The 13678-nt window shown below is 46.8% G+C and overlaps 1 protein-coding gene across 2 annotated transcripts in view; it reads left to right on the top strand.

Annotated features, from left to right (window-relative positions):
- Positions 1 to 13678, top strand: part of Itga9 (integrin subunit alpha 9) — a 296995-nt gene that overhangs the window by 261808 nt on the left and 21509 nt on the right. For both annotated transcript variants that reach the window (XM_021172021.3, XM_085828171.1), the window contains exons 24-26: positions 1508 to 1633; positions 4081 to 4200; positions 9218 to 9319. In XM_021172021.3, the coding sequence (XP_021027680.1) occupies positions 1508 to 1633; positions 4081 to 4200; positions 9218 to 9319 (348 nt within the window). The remainder of the gene's footprint in view (positions 1 to 1507; positions 1634 to 4080; positions 4201 to 9217; positions 9320 to 13678) is intronic.

Below are 13678 nucleotides of genomic sequence, written 5' to 3' on the forward strand. Positions count from 1 at the left end.
GCCTTCAGTCTCCTGATGAAGCAGGACCACCCTGAGCCTCCCAGAAAAGTGGGTTATTTCCTGATTAAAATGATTCTTGTATAACCACAGTCAGGAGCGCAGTGGCCAAGGTTTTCATCCACTACCGACTTCAGCTTCTGCTTCCTGCCCCACATTCCACTGGGGCCAGCCTGTCATAAGGCATCAGATGCCCTGACCATCACTTCCCTGTACACACACCACCCCAGAGACGCCCTGTGGAAGAAGAAATTAGTTCTGGCTGTGACTCTGCCCACCAAGACCTGGCCGTTTCTCACACATATTGCTGCTGCTCCTGGCCTCTGCCCCTCTCTTCTGGCACCTACGGCCAGGTATCACCACCATCTTCTCAAACTGGGGGCTCTTGAGCAAGACCAACTAGGGTGGGTTGGCAACCAGGTTTCTCCCCCTGCCTGGAAAGCCAGAACACCAGTTTTCAGAATGCTGAGGAACTCTTGGTCTGCCTCTGACTTCAGTGAGAGTCAGCGTGTCTGTCCTACAAGTTCCGAGGCTCTCTCGGTACCAACTGGGGGTGTGGTATGATGGCCAAGCCTTGGGGAGGTAGGGGTCTTCACTGGAGCTTCTGTGCAAAAGACTGTCTTCTCTGGGCCTGTCAGTATTGTCCCCTCAAGGGACAAGCCAGGGAAGGGGAATCCCACATGCATGAGAATGAAAGGAGATAGACAATCTGAGAGCAAGAGCTCACAAAACCAAACCTCAGGTACCCACCATGTGGTTGATACTACAGTTGGAATAGGAATGAAGACCCAGAGCAATTCTCTCAAAAACAGCTCCTAAGGGGTTTTACAGCATCCTGGTGTGCTCCACAGAACCTTAGAAACTTCCAACAGTGGGTCATACATGAGGCCCACTTATAAGCTTGGACAGACCTAAGGTCCCAGAAGGCCTGGGCTCCAGACCAGGGCTTTTGACTCTGTTAGCACATGATTTGAATTTCTTTTTGCCTCCTAAACGCCTGTCTGAAAGGAGTGATGTAAATGAGCTTTGAAATCAGGAAGCAGAAGGTTTAAGCTGTTCCTCAAATCTCATTTGCATGCTGTGGTCATCTCAGCTCAGTTTATTGAAGAACTTAATAGCCACATTTTCTGTCAGAACTTCTGCCTTCAACACTTCTCAGCCAGAGCTGTGGTAAGCCTGTGGGCCTGGCTGCTAGGCAGGAGGATGTCTTGAACCCAGGAGTTCAAGGCCATACCTGGAAACATAGTCAATAATTTCACAAAATGAAATGTCCTTTGACCTTTTTTGTCCTCTAGAGAATGGTAGCAGGGAGCGTCTATGCTCAGCTGTTGTGCCAGGTGCTTATAGATCTAAGACCACTGGTTCTAACAGCTTTCTCTCTCCCAATCTCTCTCTCTCTCTCTCTCTCTCTCTCTCTCTCTCTCTCTCTCTCTCTCTCTCTCTCTCTCTCTCTCTCTCCTCTCTCTCTCCTCTCCTCTCTCTCTCTCCTCTCCTCTCTCTCTCTCTCCAGGTGAGCCAAGAGAAGGGTAACTGCTCTCTACAAAGGAACCCAACCCCCTGCATCATCCCTCAGGAACAAGAGAACATCTTCCACACCATATTTGCTTTCTTCTCCAAGTCTGGAAGAAAAGTGTTGGTAAGAAGTCACTTGGTGACGGGAGCCATGATGGTGGGCCTCACAGGGAAGGCATGTCAGAGGTGAGAGGCCGGTCTTCTACTTGGCGCTTCTTATTTCTCAAATCCAGTTTTCACTGGTTAACTCAAAAAGCCTTGAGGACTGTAATCCATCCCTATTTTTCAGCCCAGGATTTCCCTCAAAAATCTATATTCCAAACTCCATTGAATGACTAACAGAAAACCTAAACAACCTACCGGTCAGGAAGCAAACGATTTCTTCTCCTAGAAGGAATCTACAGTACACTGGGGAAACCTCCTAGCGGTTTCTATTAAAATTAAGCATGTATGCATTACGCAACCCAGAAAAATGTACCATTTCTGGGTCTATCCCCAAGAAGTGAATACACGTATTGTTGAAAGACACAGGGACATTTGAAGCAATTTTAGAGTAGCCGAGACCAGAACAATTCAGATAGCTATCAACAGTACAGTGAATAGACAAGCATATCCATACCCATGAATATTATAGAACTACAAAAAATAAATATAACTCATAGTGTTCCATACACTATACAGCATAAGTAAGTCTCCCAGAAATTACGCTAAATGAAAGACGAATAAAGAACATTCTGGAATGTGTGTAAAGAGTTCAGAAATAGTAAAGATGGCAGAAAGATAGCATGGTCAGGTTGGTTCTCCAGTGAAAACATGAAAAACATACATGAAACATACATAATACCTATGTAAAATATATCAATATAATACTTAGAATTTGTTCTTTTTGCTATGTGTGTTCTACCTCATCAGAGATTTTCCAGAGTCCCCTTTCCTGCATCCTGATTGCTTTCACTGAGCGCTTTACTTCCACCTAAGCACACCCCACACTCACTTGAACACCTCTCCCGCCCCTTGGAGAGCTCAGCCGCCTGCTATTAGAGATTTGGATTTTTTTCACTTGCATACTGTTTTGCTTTTTTGTTTGTTTTTTGTTTTTGGGGTGGGGGGTTTGTTTGTTTTTTGTTTTTGTTTTTGTTTTTTTTTTTGCTATGACATTATACCCCGGCAAAAGCAACTTAGAAGAGAAAGAGTTGACTTTAGCCCACAATTCCTAGGGCTCCGTTCATCACTGTGCAGAAGTCAGGAGATACCCAGTCATCTTGCATCCACAGCGAAAAAACAGAGAGGGAAAAATTAAGACATTTCTGCTGTGCTCAGCTCACTTTCTCTGTTCTCACAAAGTTCCGGACCCCCTGCCTAGGGAATGGCGCCACCCACAGTGAGCAGGTCTTCCCACATCAATCAGTATAGTGGAGATAGCCCCTCACAGACCACCCTGATCCCTCATTGAGACTGTTTTCCTAGGATTCTAGATTATGTCAAGCTAACCAGTGGCCCATATGGCGAGGATAGCCTATCTTTGTAAAGGCTCTAGGGGACAGTTAGATATAGTGACATCGGCTGTGTCTTCCATACACACTGAAATGTCAAGCTGAACATGTCCCCTGTGATTGAAGCATCACACAGTACACACACACACACATATATATTTATTTACATATATATATATATATATATATATATGCACACATCCACACTTTATAAGGATACACTTCCAAACACAAAAGAAAAATTCCTCCTTAGTCATTGGAATAAACTTCCCCTTGGTGGCTTATGCGTCACCGAGTCATATAGCTTCTTTGTTCTTTAAGCACCCACCCCTGCCCCACCCACTAAACAGGAGCATGGTGTCTGCCTGCCAAGGCATGGACCCAGAATCCGCTGTAGTTGGAAAGTCTCCCTGTTTAAAAACTCACGAAAGTACACAGGGATATCTAAATGTTTCTTCTGGAGAAGAATTGATTCTCATGGTGAAATTCAACTTTTTGGTAGGATTAACCGCATAACCACCTTATGCCTACTTGTGGACTCCCCCAAAACACAGGAGAGCAGAGCCCTAGTGTTTAACTAGGCCAGAAAACCTTCTACCGCCCTCTGCTGGTGACAGAGCATAATTACATCTTCTTTAGTTTGGTGGGGCGGGGTATGTTAATTATAGTTTGGTTTTTTGTTTTTGTTTTTAAAGCTATTCATATATCAGTACAATTTATATATTAAATAACAGTAATTGAACTGGGCGATATAGTTTTAAACAGAAGAAATCATGGAAATAATTCAGGTTACACAATCCCCCCCCCCCCATACCATATTTGTTTAAAAATCACTTTTCTAAATCTAATGGGACAGGTATATTCAGTGACTGAACACACCTAATTCCTATTTTACTCTGTATTTTGGGATGGAATCCTGGGCCCCAGACAAGCTGGGCAGGAAGTCTTACATCAGCCATCCCACGGGCCCCACCTCTTCCTCTTGATTTTGCCTCAGTTAACATAACAGACACTCTGCGCTATAGATGGCTTTGTATGGTCTCTGTCTCTTAATTCCATCTGGGAATTTTCTCCTCAGGACTGTGAAAAGCCAGGGAGCTTCTGCCTAATGTTGCACTGCAACCTTAGCGCTCTCCCGAAAGAGGAGAGCCGCACCATCGACCTGTACATGCTACTGAACACAGAGATACTGAAGAAGGTGAGTCCCCCGGGCTGCGCTCTCAGCGGTTACCCAGAATCCCTGGAATCCGTTCCCAGGACACACGGGCTGCCCCTTATCAAACTTTCCCAGCATGCACCAATGGCGATTCGTCTATCAGGCGTTGCCAAGAAACAGTATCAGACCCTCAGTGTTCACCTTAATCCAAGGACTGTTGGTGTCACCGAGAGTGTCCTAGCATCTTTACCGAGTTCTAGCATCTTCAGCTTCTTGGGTTCTCATCTGCCCATCCGCATTATCGCTCTTTAATTTTCCTTGGGCTAAGCTGTAGGGCGCTGTGTGGTGGGTGCATGCCAGGCAGAGGTAGACGAATCTCTCAGTTTGAGGACAGACTCTCGAAAAAGCAAATATCTCCGTGGGCTTATAAAACCTCAGATTCTGTGGGGGATGGAACCTGAGATGGTACTAACAAACTTAAAAATTCTGCTGATTTGGGGACCATGTTTTGTTCTGGTTTTGATCAAAGGTTGGCCAGCCTTTTATGTCAAGGGCTAGCAAGAACAGTTTTAGGCTTTATGGGGCAGAATCATGCATGGTCAGGCTTTTGACCTTGTGACTTACTGTGGTCACCTGTGACAATCAGGCTTGACATCAGCTTACAAAAACAACACACAATAAACAAACTCACGTTTTAAACAGGTTGATTTTGTGTTAGGCTGCCCATGTTCATAGCTACATGCTACACTGTAGCTATGCTAACTTAATCATTTGCAACAGTTTAACTCTGTCAGCAGCCATAGACTATATCCAAATGCAGGGCACGGCTCTGTTCCTAATAAAACTTTATTTACACAAGCAGACAGAGGGCCAGATTTGACCCATGAAGCCTTAGTTTGCCTGATCACTTGTTCAAATGATCCCTCAAAGAAGTTGGACCTGTGAACCTCAGAACACTTTGCTACTGTGAGTTTATCAAATATGGTTCCAAATTTCTCAGTCAGCAAATCAGCAGCCCTTAATAAAGGTTTGCTCTGATTTATTTTAAGATAAGAGCTTGCTGGTGTGAGAGGGTGTGTGCCACAGGATGCTATAGAAATAGTTGGATATGAAGGTAAAAAGAATATGCGTGTTAGCCTCAGAGTTCCTTTTTAGTTTTATTTGAAAAGACTAAACATGCAAGCCGTATACAAAGCCATCCGGGCCGTCCACAGGTGAGAATTGTCAGAGCTGTCTCGTGGTCAGCTTTTAATTAGACCCAGCAGTGATGCGGCAGCCTGAGAAGATACAGTTGTTGGGGGGAGGGGTCTGCTTGTTTTTCCCGTCTCTCTGTAGCTATTACAGTCTCCACACACCGTGGAAAGCTGGACACCATCTGGTTCCCTAGTTTGGAAACTACTTTGGAGGAAGTTGGGCTCCCACTCAGGGCTTCCCTGTTCTTGATATAGGTCAGCGTTGTTAGCAGAGGCCAGGTGTGAGCTTCGTCTACCATCGCCCTTCCACGAGTCCCTCCCTGACGTGGTTCATAGAAGTCAACATACTTTCTCCCTGGTCCATCTTAGCCAATGCTGCTGACAGCTCATCTCCCATGAACTTGCTCATCACTGCCCCCAGAGTGATGGCACTGGTTGTCCTGCCTCTCTGTCTGTCTCTCTCTCATCCAGTAGTGACACTTAACCAAGGACTCCATCCCAGAAACATTGTTCCCACTGGTCGGGCAAACCAGTGGAGCCCCAGGCAAGAGAGGGTGACAGCTCTGGGTTGTCATACAGCAGAAATTTAGGCATAGAGTATGCCTTGAGTCTGAAGCACTATCAGGCCTGGACCCTAGGCATAGCGCCTTTGGGGAGTCGACCAGGTGGCTCCAGGGCCATTGGGTCTCCCTGGGGACTTGGATCAACACGGACCTTGTGGTTGGCCTCCGCCTAGGGTTGTTTATTTTCCTTTGACCTCAAGGTCTGGCTCCAGACAAGGGAATCTGAGGTTTTATTGTTTTAACCTCCACTAGTTTTCATTTAGAATGTTGGGTCTATTTTTTTTAATTTTCAGAGGATAGGATTTCTTTGGCAGTGTCCCTAAGGCCTTTTTCACAGCCACCAGGGGCCTGCTATACACCAGCCCTTCATCTACTTGGCCCCTAACCTAACCGTTATTGTCACTGTTAATATCTACGGTGGTAACACCGATGATTTATAATAAAAGTTGTCTACTGATCTCTCATGTAGGCTGTGGCCTGTACATGACCCCCAATAAGTACCACACTAAATTAAGTAATTAATTAAGTGTAAAATCAATAGAAGGCCAGAGGATACAGGAAACTAAAATTTATAAAACTAGTAAATTGCTGGAAGATTTTTATGAAGCAGAAATATTCTTTTGAATGACAGTCCTCCCAGAAGCTTTTTAAAGTATTTTTCTATTAAAGGATAGAGTGGTTAAAGAAAAGAAAAGAAAGGAAGAAAAGGAAGGAAGGAAGATGGAGGAGCGGGAGAGATGGCTCAGCAGTTAAGAGCACTGACTGTTCTTCCAGAGGACCAGAGTTCAATTCTCAGCAACCACATGGTGGCTCACAACTGCCTGTAACTCCAAATCCAGGGGCTCTGATGCCCTCTTCTGGCCTCTGCAGGCACCTGCACTCCTTCCTGCACATACTCCCCGCACACAAATAGCAGACACACAGAAATACACATAATTACCATTAATATTTTTAATTACAAAGTTCAGTTTGACCAATGCATATATAGTTCAAGTGGGCCTTACACATAGGAGCCCAGGACTCCCATGGATGTCTGGAAATATCCCACTGCATCTCATTCCTCTGGACAACTGAGAGATGTTTATGAAACTCTTAAGCTGTTTTTAACTGGGGTCTTCTGTTGTTTGTGTTTTGTTTTGTTTTTAAGAATAATTTGTACACAACTCCTACGTAAAGTACTATGTCAAGGATGTCCTTGTTCCAACCCAGGGTGGGCTCTATGGTTTCCTGGGTGATGAGCAAGAGGTCCCCTTATAACAACATCTAGAGCAATTTTTCTCAAACTGTGAACACAACCCCTTTTGGAGTTAAACAACCCTTTCACAGGAGTTGCCTAAAACCATCTGCATATCAGATATTTACATTATGACTCGTAACAGTAGCAAAAGTATTTAATTAGTAACAGAAATAAATTCCATGGTTGGAGTAACCACAGCATGTGGGACTGCCTTACAGGGCTGCAGCGTTGGGAAGGGTGAGGACCACTGATTTCTATAGAGAGGTCTTTGTTGTTTCTGTGTGCATTTGGGCCACTGTAGGTCAAAGCTGGCCACTGACTGTGAAGTCTGTCTCAGTCCATTTTCTGTGTCACAGGGAGCATGGGACCGGGTAACGTATAAACGATAAAAGTGCCTTTGATTTCCCCAGACTCAGGCCTGGAGGATGAGAAGTTCTAGTACAGGGTGTGAGGATTCAGCCCCTGGTGGGAGCCTTGAGCTACAGGGTAGCACAGCAGGTCTTTCTTCTTCTTAGGGTGCGACAAACTCTTCCTGGGACACACACACACACACACACACACATACACCTCTGAAAGGAAATCCACAACAAACCAAAGTAATGATTGGGCCAAAGTTTAACCTGGTGAACCAGTGAATATTTGTTGTGGTTCCTACAGATGTATAGATGTTTGGCCACTTAGAGTAGCCAAGATGACTCCAAACAGCCGCTGCATTGATGAAAAGCCCATCCCCTGACCCCTACCATACTCTCCCGTACACACACCCATTCCCCTACCCCCTTATAGGTGACAATCCAGACTCCAGCCCTGAGCTCTGAGAAATTCCCCTCTGTAACTCATCTGGTCAGAGTCCCCCTCCCCCGAGCAGCTGCTTTCCTAAAGCTGGGGGGTTGAGGGGTTAGGGGGGGTTGGGGGCGTGTACCAGAATCTTTCTAGTTTCACTTTCCCAGACTGGTGACCTCTCCTTCACCTCCCGTGTCACATAAGCCTTCTACTCCCTCTTGGAAGAAAAATTTTCAATCCCAGGAAACTTCCATAAAACACATGGACACTCCATCCTTCTGACTTGCCTAATCTGACTGGCTACCAGAAGCCTCCCCCTGAATCCCACAGCACATGTCTTTAGGGATTAAATTTCCAACACCTGAATTCTAGGGATGTGTGCAAACCACACTGGCTTCCTGGAGTGACAGAGGAACTCAGGTGAGAACACTAAGGGACACCTGGCTGGCAGAGCCCAACCATCCCTCAGGGACAGCAAGGGCACTCTACAATCAGCAACAGCCCCATCTGACGCTGGCCTTTCCTAATTTTTCAAACCCACATCTTTTTCCAAATTCTTTTTCCACCTCTACTTTGGAGCCACGTTCCTGTTATCTGGATGGTGGCTTTGAAATAGAGCCCACAGCAAGGCTTTCAACTGCTTCTGCCAACAGCCACTTCCTGAGGCTCAGAGGTCCCCCTCTTTGACCTTCAGACCTGATTTATAAACTAGACGTTTGTCTCTCCCACCCTACCCCGACCTGTCATTGTGCCCTCAGGTGCCTTCTTTGACTGTTTGGCCCCAAGACAGCTTCATTCAAGAGCAAAGAAAGAGTTAATAATAGCTAAGCTTTCATGGTTTTGAGGGCTGTGGTCTGGGCAAGATGACTAGAAAATAGAAATCAGATGCCTTCTGGGGATGCCAGGCTGGGATTTGTTGCACACAATTAAACAGCGTTATTTATCTTCCAGTCTTCGTGAATATGCAATATGTCAGTATCCACCTCCAGCGATCTAGCCCTCACCACTCGGAAACCACAGCACAAGGGCGTGCATGTGTTCATTACTGGAAGACGCAATGGTAACTCTGCGTCCTCCACCGTCCAAAGGAATTCTCAAGAGAAGGCAGCGGTGTGTGCGCTGTGGGTACCAGGGATGGGAAAGCTGCTAGTTCAGTGATAAACTCTGCGTGGACTCTTCACGGAGCCCTGAGAGTTCCTCTTGGCATAGTCCCCCTCATGGGCGCGTCATTCTCAATGTCGTTTGAAAGCATCTCGTGATGAATTGTGTCATTTCTTCCACAGGACAGCTCCTCTGTCATCCAGTTCATGGCTCGAGCCAAGGTGAAGGTGGAGCCTGCCCTGAGAGTGGTGGAGATAGCTAACGGGAACCCAGAAGAGACTCTGGTGAGTCGGCTGCCCTGGGGCAGCTCTCCTCAGAGGATGGGGACCTGGAACTGGGATCTGAGAGGGAAGACTTTCTAAGCCAAGATGAAGGGTTTGTGGTAGACCCAAAGCCATGACTGCCCGGGCTTCCAGGGCCCCCTGGAAGGCCTCGTGGCTCTGTTGTTGCGTTAATTTGGTGCTTAGGATTCCTCTGGTATTTGAAACTTTCTTGCAGTGATTGGCCAAAGGAAAAACTGTCTGGAAGCGTCCTCAACAGGCCTTAGATTTCCACTCTGAGGCCAAGGCTATTTTTATCTCTCTTGAGCCCTTCTCTCAAAACCTCTCCTGCCTGTGCTGTTTCATGGCTGAGCATTGGGGTGGGGTGGGCGTGGGCGGGGCTTAAGAAACCACTGCTTGGTTGTCTTAAAGAGGCCATGTCAAGCTGCCAAGACCTAGAACCTTCTCTCTCACTCTCTACCTCTTCCCTTATCCTCCTTGAAGCCGACAGGCTTCGGAGTGGGCAGTCCGCTTAGCTGCCCAGTGAGAGAGACAGGGGAGTCAGCCAATGAGCTGCTCTGTGGAGGGGCTGTGCAACCTGCTGCTCTTTCCTGGTCCCTCCCATGGATTTTTACCTTCTCTCTGGGGAGGCTTGCTCTCTCTCTCTCTCTCTCTCTCTCTCTCTCTCTCTCTCTCTCTCATTGATTTTGTGTTGCTTTAACAAACTTAGGAAGTGAATTCAAGAATTATGTATGTACACAGAAAAGGACTGTTAACTTATTTTCTAACTGCAGCAGAGACCCTGCCTCTTCATCATGCTAGTATGTGAGAGGCTGGACTATGGCTCAGTCAGAAACGTGCTTTCTGCACAAAGATGATGAATTCGAGTTCAGTTCCCAGCACCCACGGAAGAAACCAGATATGGCAGTCCATGCTGGCAATCCCAATTCTGGGGAATTGTGGAGAGGCAGATAGATCCCAGGGGGCTTCATGGGCAGCCAGTCCAGCCAAAATGGTTAGCTCTAGGATCAATGGCATGCCAATCCCGTTCCTATTGTCAGTAAATATCGCGAGAACATCAGCCAGTCTAGGATGGCAGTGTTTACGAGGGGTCAGCCATCCCACAGTGGGTGCAGGGATGCGGTCCGGCCTGATCGCTCTTCACGTGGAGAAGCTGCCTAGAGTGAAACCCAAGGCCTCCGTACTCAGCTTTTCTGGCAGGTCAAATATTTGGGGTTGGCACTTGGCTCTTTGCATTCTGGCAGAGAGCTACTTGGCAGCTGGCTCGACCTTTCACCTGGAAAGGTAGAGAAGGGTGGCCTTCTTTCACTGTCATGGCACAGGTTAAAGGGCACTATAGGATGAAACATGCCCAACTCCAAGGTTTAGGATGCTCTGATAAACCGTGGTGTCAACACCGAAGCACCACTAGAAATGCTGAACCGTGTGCAGCAGATGAAGCTGCTTGCGGTTACGGGTGGTGAGAGAGCGCTGGGTGTGCGGCCACACCCTGGGGTCCAGGGAGGCACTGTGGAGCATTGTGTTCTGGGGCTCCAAGTCATTGGCTCTCCTGTTTTGAGAGCTGTGGTGATATTTTCCCCACCAAGTGGCCAGAAGCTGCTGTTGGTTTTTTGTTTTGTTTTGTTTTGATTTTCATGCTCCCAAAGGGAGGGGAAGGAGGGCACAAGGAGAATCCCCCAAAGAGGGAAGGATCCTCCCACCCCACCCCCTCCAGCCCCTCTCCTGTCAAATCCCCAAAGAGCCCTCTCGGAAAGCTCCTCCCATCCCTGGCTTCTTGGTCCATGAACTAAGATTCAGTTCTGCAATGTGTTCTCAACTTTCCTAGTAGGGGAAAAAAAATCTTCTCTGAGTAGAAAGACTTCTAGTTTAAGAACAAGTACACCCCCACCCCCCCACCCCTCACCCCACCCCCCACCCCGAATGATTCTTCTGAGTGCCTGGCTCCAATCAAACTTCCATCTGAAGGGGAATTTCCACAGAGGCCGGGCAGCAAACTTAAATCAGGTGAAATTTCACAGCCTCTCAGATTAGGCACCAAATTGTGGCCTTGAGCCGATGAGGAGATGAACCTGTGTCTGGTGTCAGCTGGGCGTGGTGAGGAGGCTAGCAGTTGGATTTTTAACCATAAATAGCATGCATGCTGGTGAATTAGGACAGCGGACACTTTCCCTCCTGCCTTTCATGCACGCACACGCACACACAAACACACACACACACACCAAGTGAGGCCTTGAAGGTGTTAGCCAACTCATCTACCCTGAGGTCCATCCTCAGCCCGCATTTCTTTTATTTTTATGTCAGGGTACAAGTTATGCCTTGCAGAACATTTGTTAGTAACTAGAAACATGGAGTCGACTGTTTGAGGACTTGCTCCTTAAGGTATCCACCAGAAATATTTACTCTCGGTTGCTCTTCTATTGCTGTGATAAGACACTGCACCCAAGGCAATTCATAAAACAGTTTCTTTGTGGCTTATGGTGCCAGAGGTTGGGTCCCTGAGCATCAGGGTAGGGAGTGTGGCAACAGGTGAGCAGGCATGGCCCTGGAGCAGCAGATCACAGTTCCTCTCCTGACCCACAAGCCTGAGGCAGAGAAGAGCATAGACTTTTAAAAACCTCAAAGCGCACCCCCAACCCCTGTGACAACAGGGCTACACCTTCTAATCCTTTCAAGTACTTCCAACAACTGGGGACCAAGTATTCAAATACATGGGGGGGGGACATTTTCATTCAGACCACCACACTTGCCAGAAGAATGCAAGGTCAACTTCAATGGCGCTTATGGGGTTTCATGCAGTCTCAGCCCTGAAGACCTTAGTGAGGTCTCGAAGGCCACAGGGTCAACGGTTGTGAGGAGCCAATAATGTGTTGACTTTCATATTCAACCCAATCCAACTTACTACTAAGAGTGAATTAGGGGTAAGTGAGAAAAGAAGAAGGAGCTGCACGGAGATTTTGGCGTAGTTAAATGCATCCTGGGAAACTGTTTCATGTCAGGAGAAGGAGTTCACCTCAGAGGTTACTCTCCACAGTTTGTTCTTAGTCAACCACAGTCTAAAATACTAGTACAAAATTCCAGAAACCCAAAGGCACGGTTAACACAATACTGTTATAATCTACCGTATGAGTTATTATTGCTAGTCTCTTATTGTTAGACATTAAACTCTATCACTGCCGTGTAGGGTTAGTATTGCTGGGGTTTATCACTATCCACAGAGATCCATTGAGGTCTTAGAGAATACTTTATCTGGAAGAGCTAGAGTACAGAATGAAAATAGAAATAAACTCCAGAGATATCTAACTCTATTCGTGAGCCAGGAAAAGGCACTAAAAGATTCCGGGGAGTAGAGCTATCCCTGCCCTGTGAATTGACTACAAAAGTCAACAGCCGAGACAAAAACTTATCACGTACTCTGGGGTGATTACTTTTTTTGTCAGCTCAACACACACTGGAGTCATCTGGGAAAGGGGAACCTCAATTGGGAAAATGCTTCTTTTGGACTGACCTTTGGGCAAGCCTACGGGGGCATTGTTTTCTGGTGGATGACTGATGTGGAAGAGTCTATCCCATCATGGGCATTGCTACCCCTGAGGAGGTGGGCCTGGTACTATAAGAAAGCAGGCTGAGCAAGTCATAGGCGCATACCTTGGTGCTCCCTGCTTCAATTCCTGCCTTGAGGAGGTTCTGGCTGTAAGGGGTAAGATGAAATAAATCTTTCCCAACCTGAGTTGCTCCTGGTCATGCTCTTCTACCATCAATAGAAACCAAACTAAGACATACCCCATATTTTTTGAAGATTTATTTTATTATTTTGAGTTATGTGTCTATGTGTGTATTCCACATCCACATGGAAACCAGAGGCACTGGATCCCCTGGGGCTGGATTTACAGGCAGTTTTGAGCTGTACAGCGTGGATGCTAGGATCCAAACTTGGGTCTTCTGCAGGGGCAGTACTTGCTCATCATCACTAAGCTCTCTCTCCAGCCCAACCACCTCCATAGTTTTAGGGAGTCTAGCCAACAAAGAAGGCTGGAGACTCCCCCAATGTAGACTAAGAGATTAGAGAATTGTAAGTTATGGGGGCATCACCCCAAACTCCCTTCCTCTGCATCAGAGGCTGGTATGAATTCTCACTTGTTGTCTTGGGGTCAGCATAAACTGGCAGGACGTTGGATGAGCTGTCAGGGTATGTGCACTTGACTGCCCCCTGGAGGTCAGCAGCAGAAACCTACCTTTTCCTGCTTTGGCAGAAGCAGAGTGGGCTAGACTTCCACATACCAGAGAGTTCAAGGAATTGCCTGGAGAACCAGAGAGGGATGACAGGAGTCAAGAAACGTGATGAACCGGGGCCATGCTGAATCC

This window comes from Mus caroli, unplaced genomic scaffold (genome assembly GCF_978045245.1).
Source record: "Mus caroli unplaced genomic scaffold, Mus_caroli_1 scaffold_11, whole genome shotgun sequence".
NCBI lineage: Eukaryota > Metazoa > Chordata > Mammalia > Rodentia > Muridae > Mus > Mus caroli.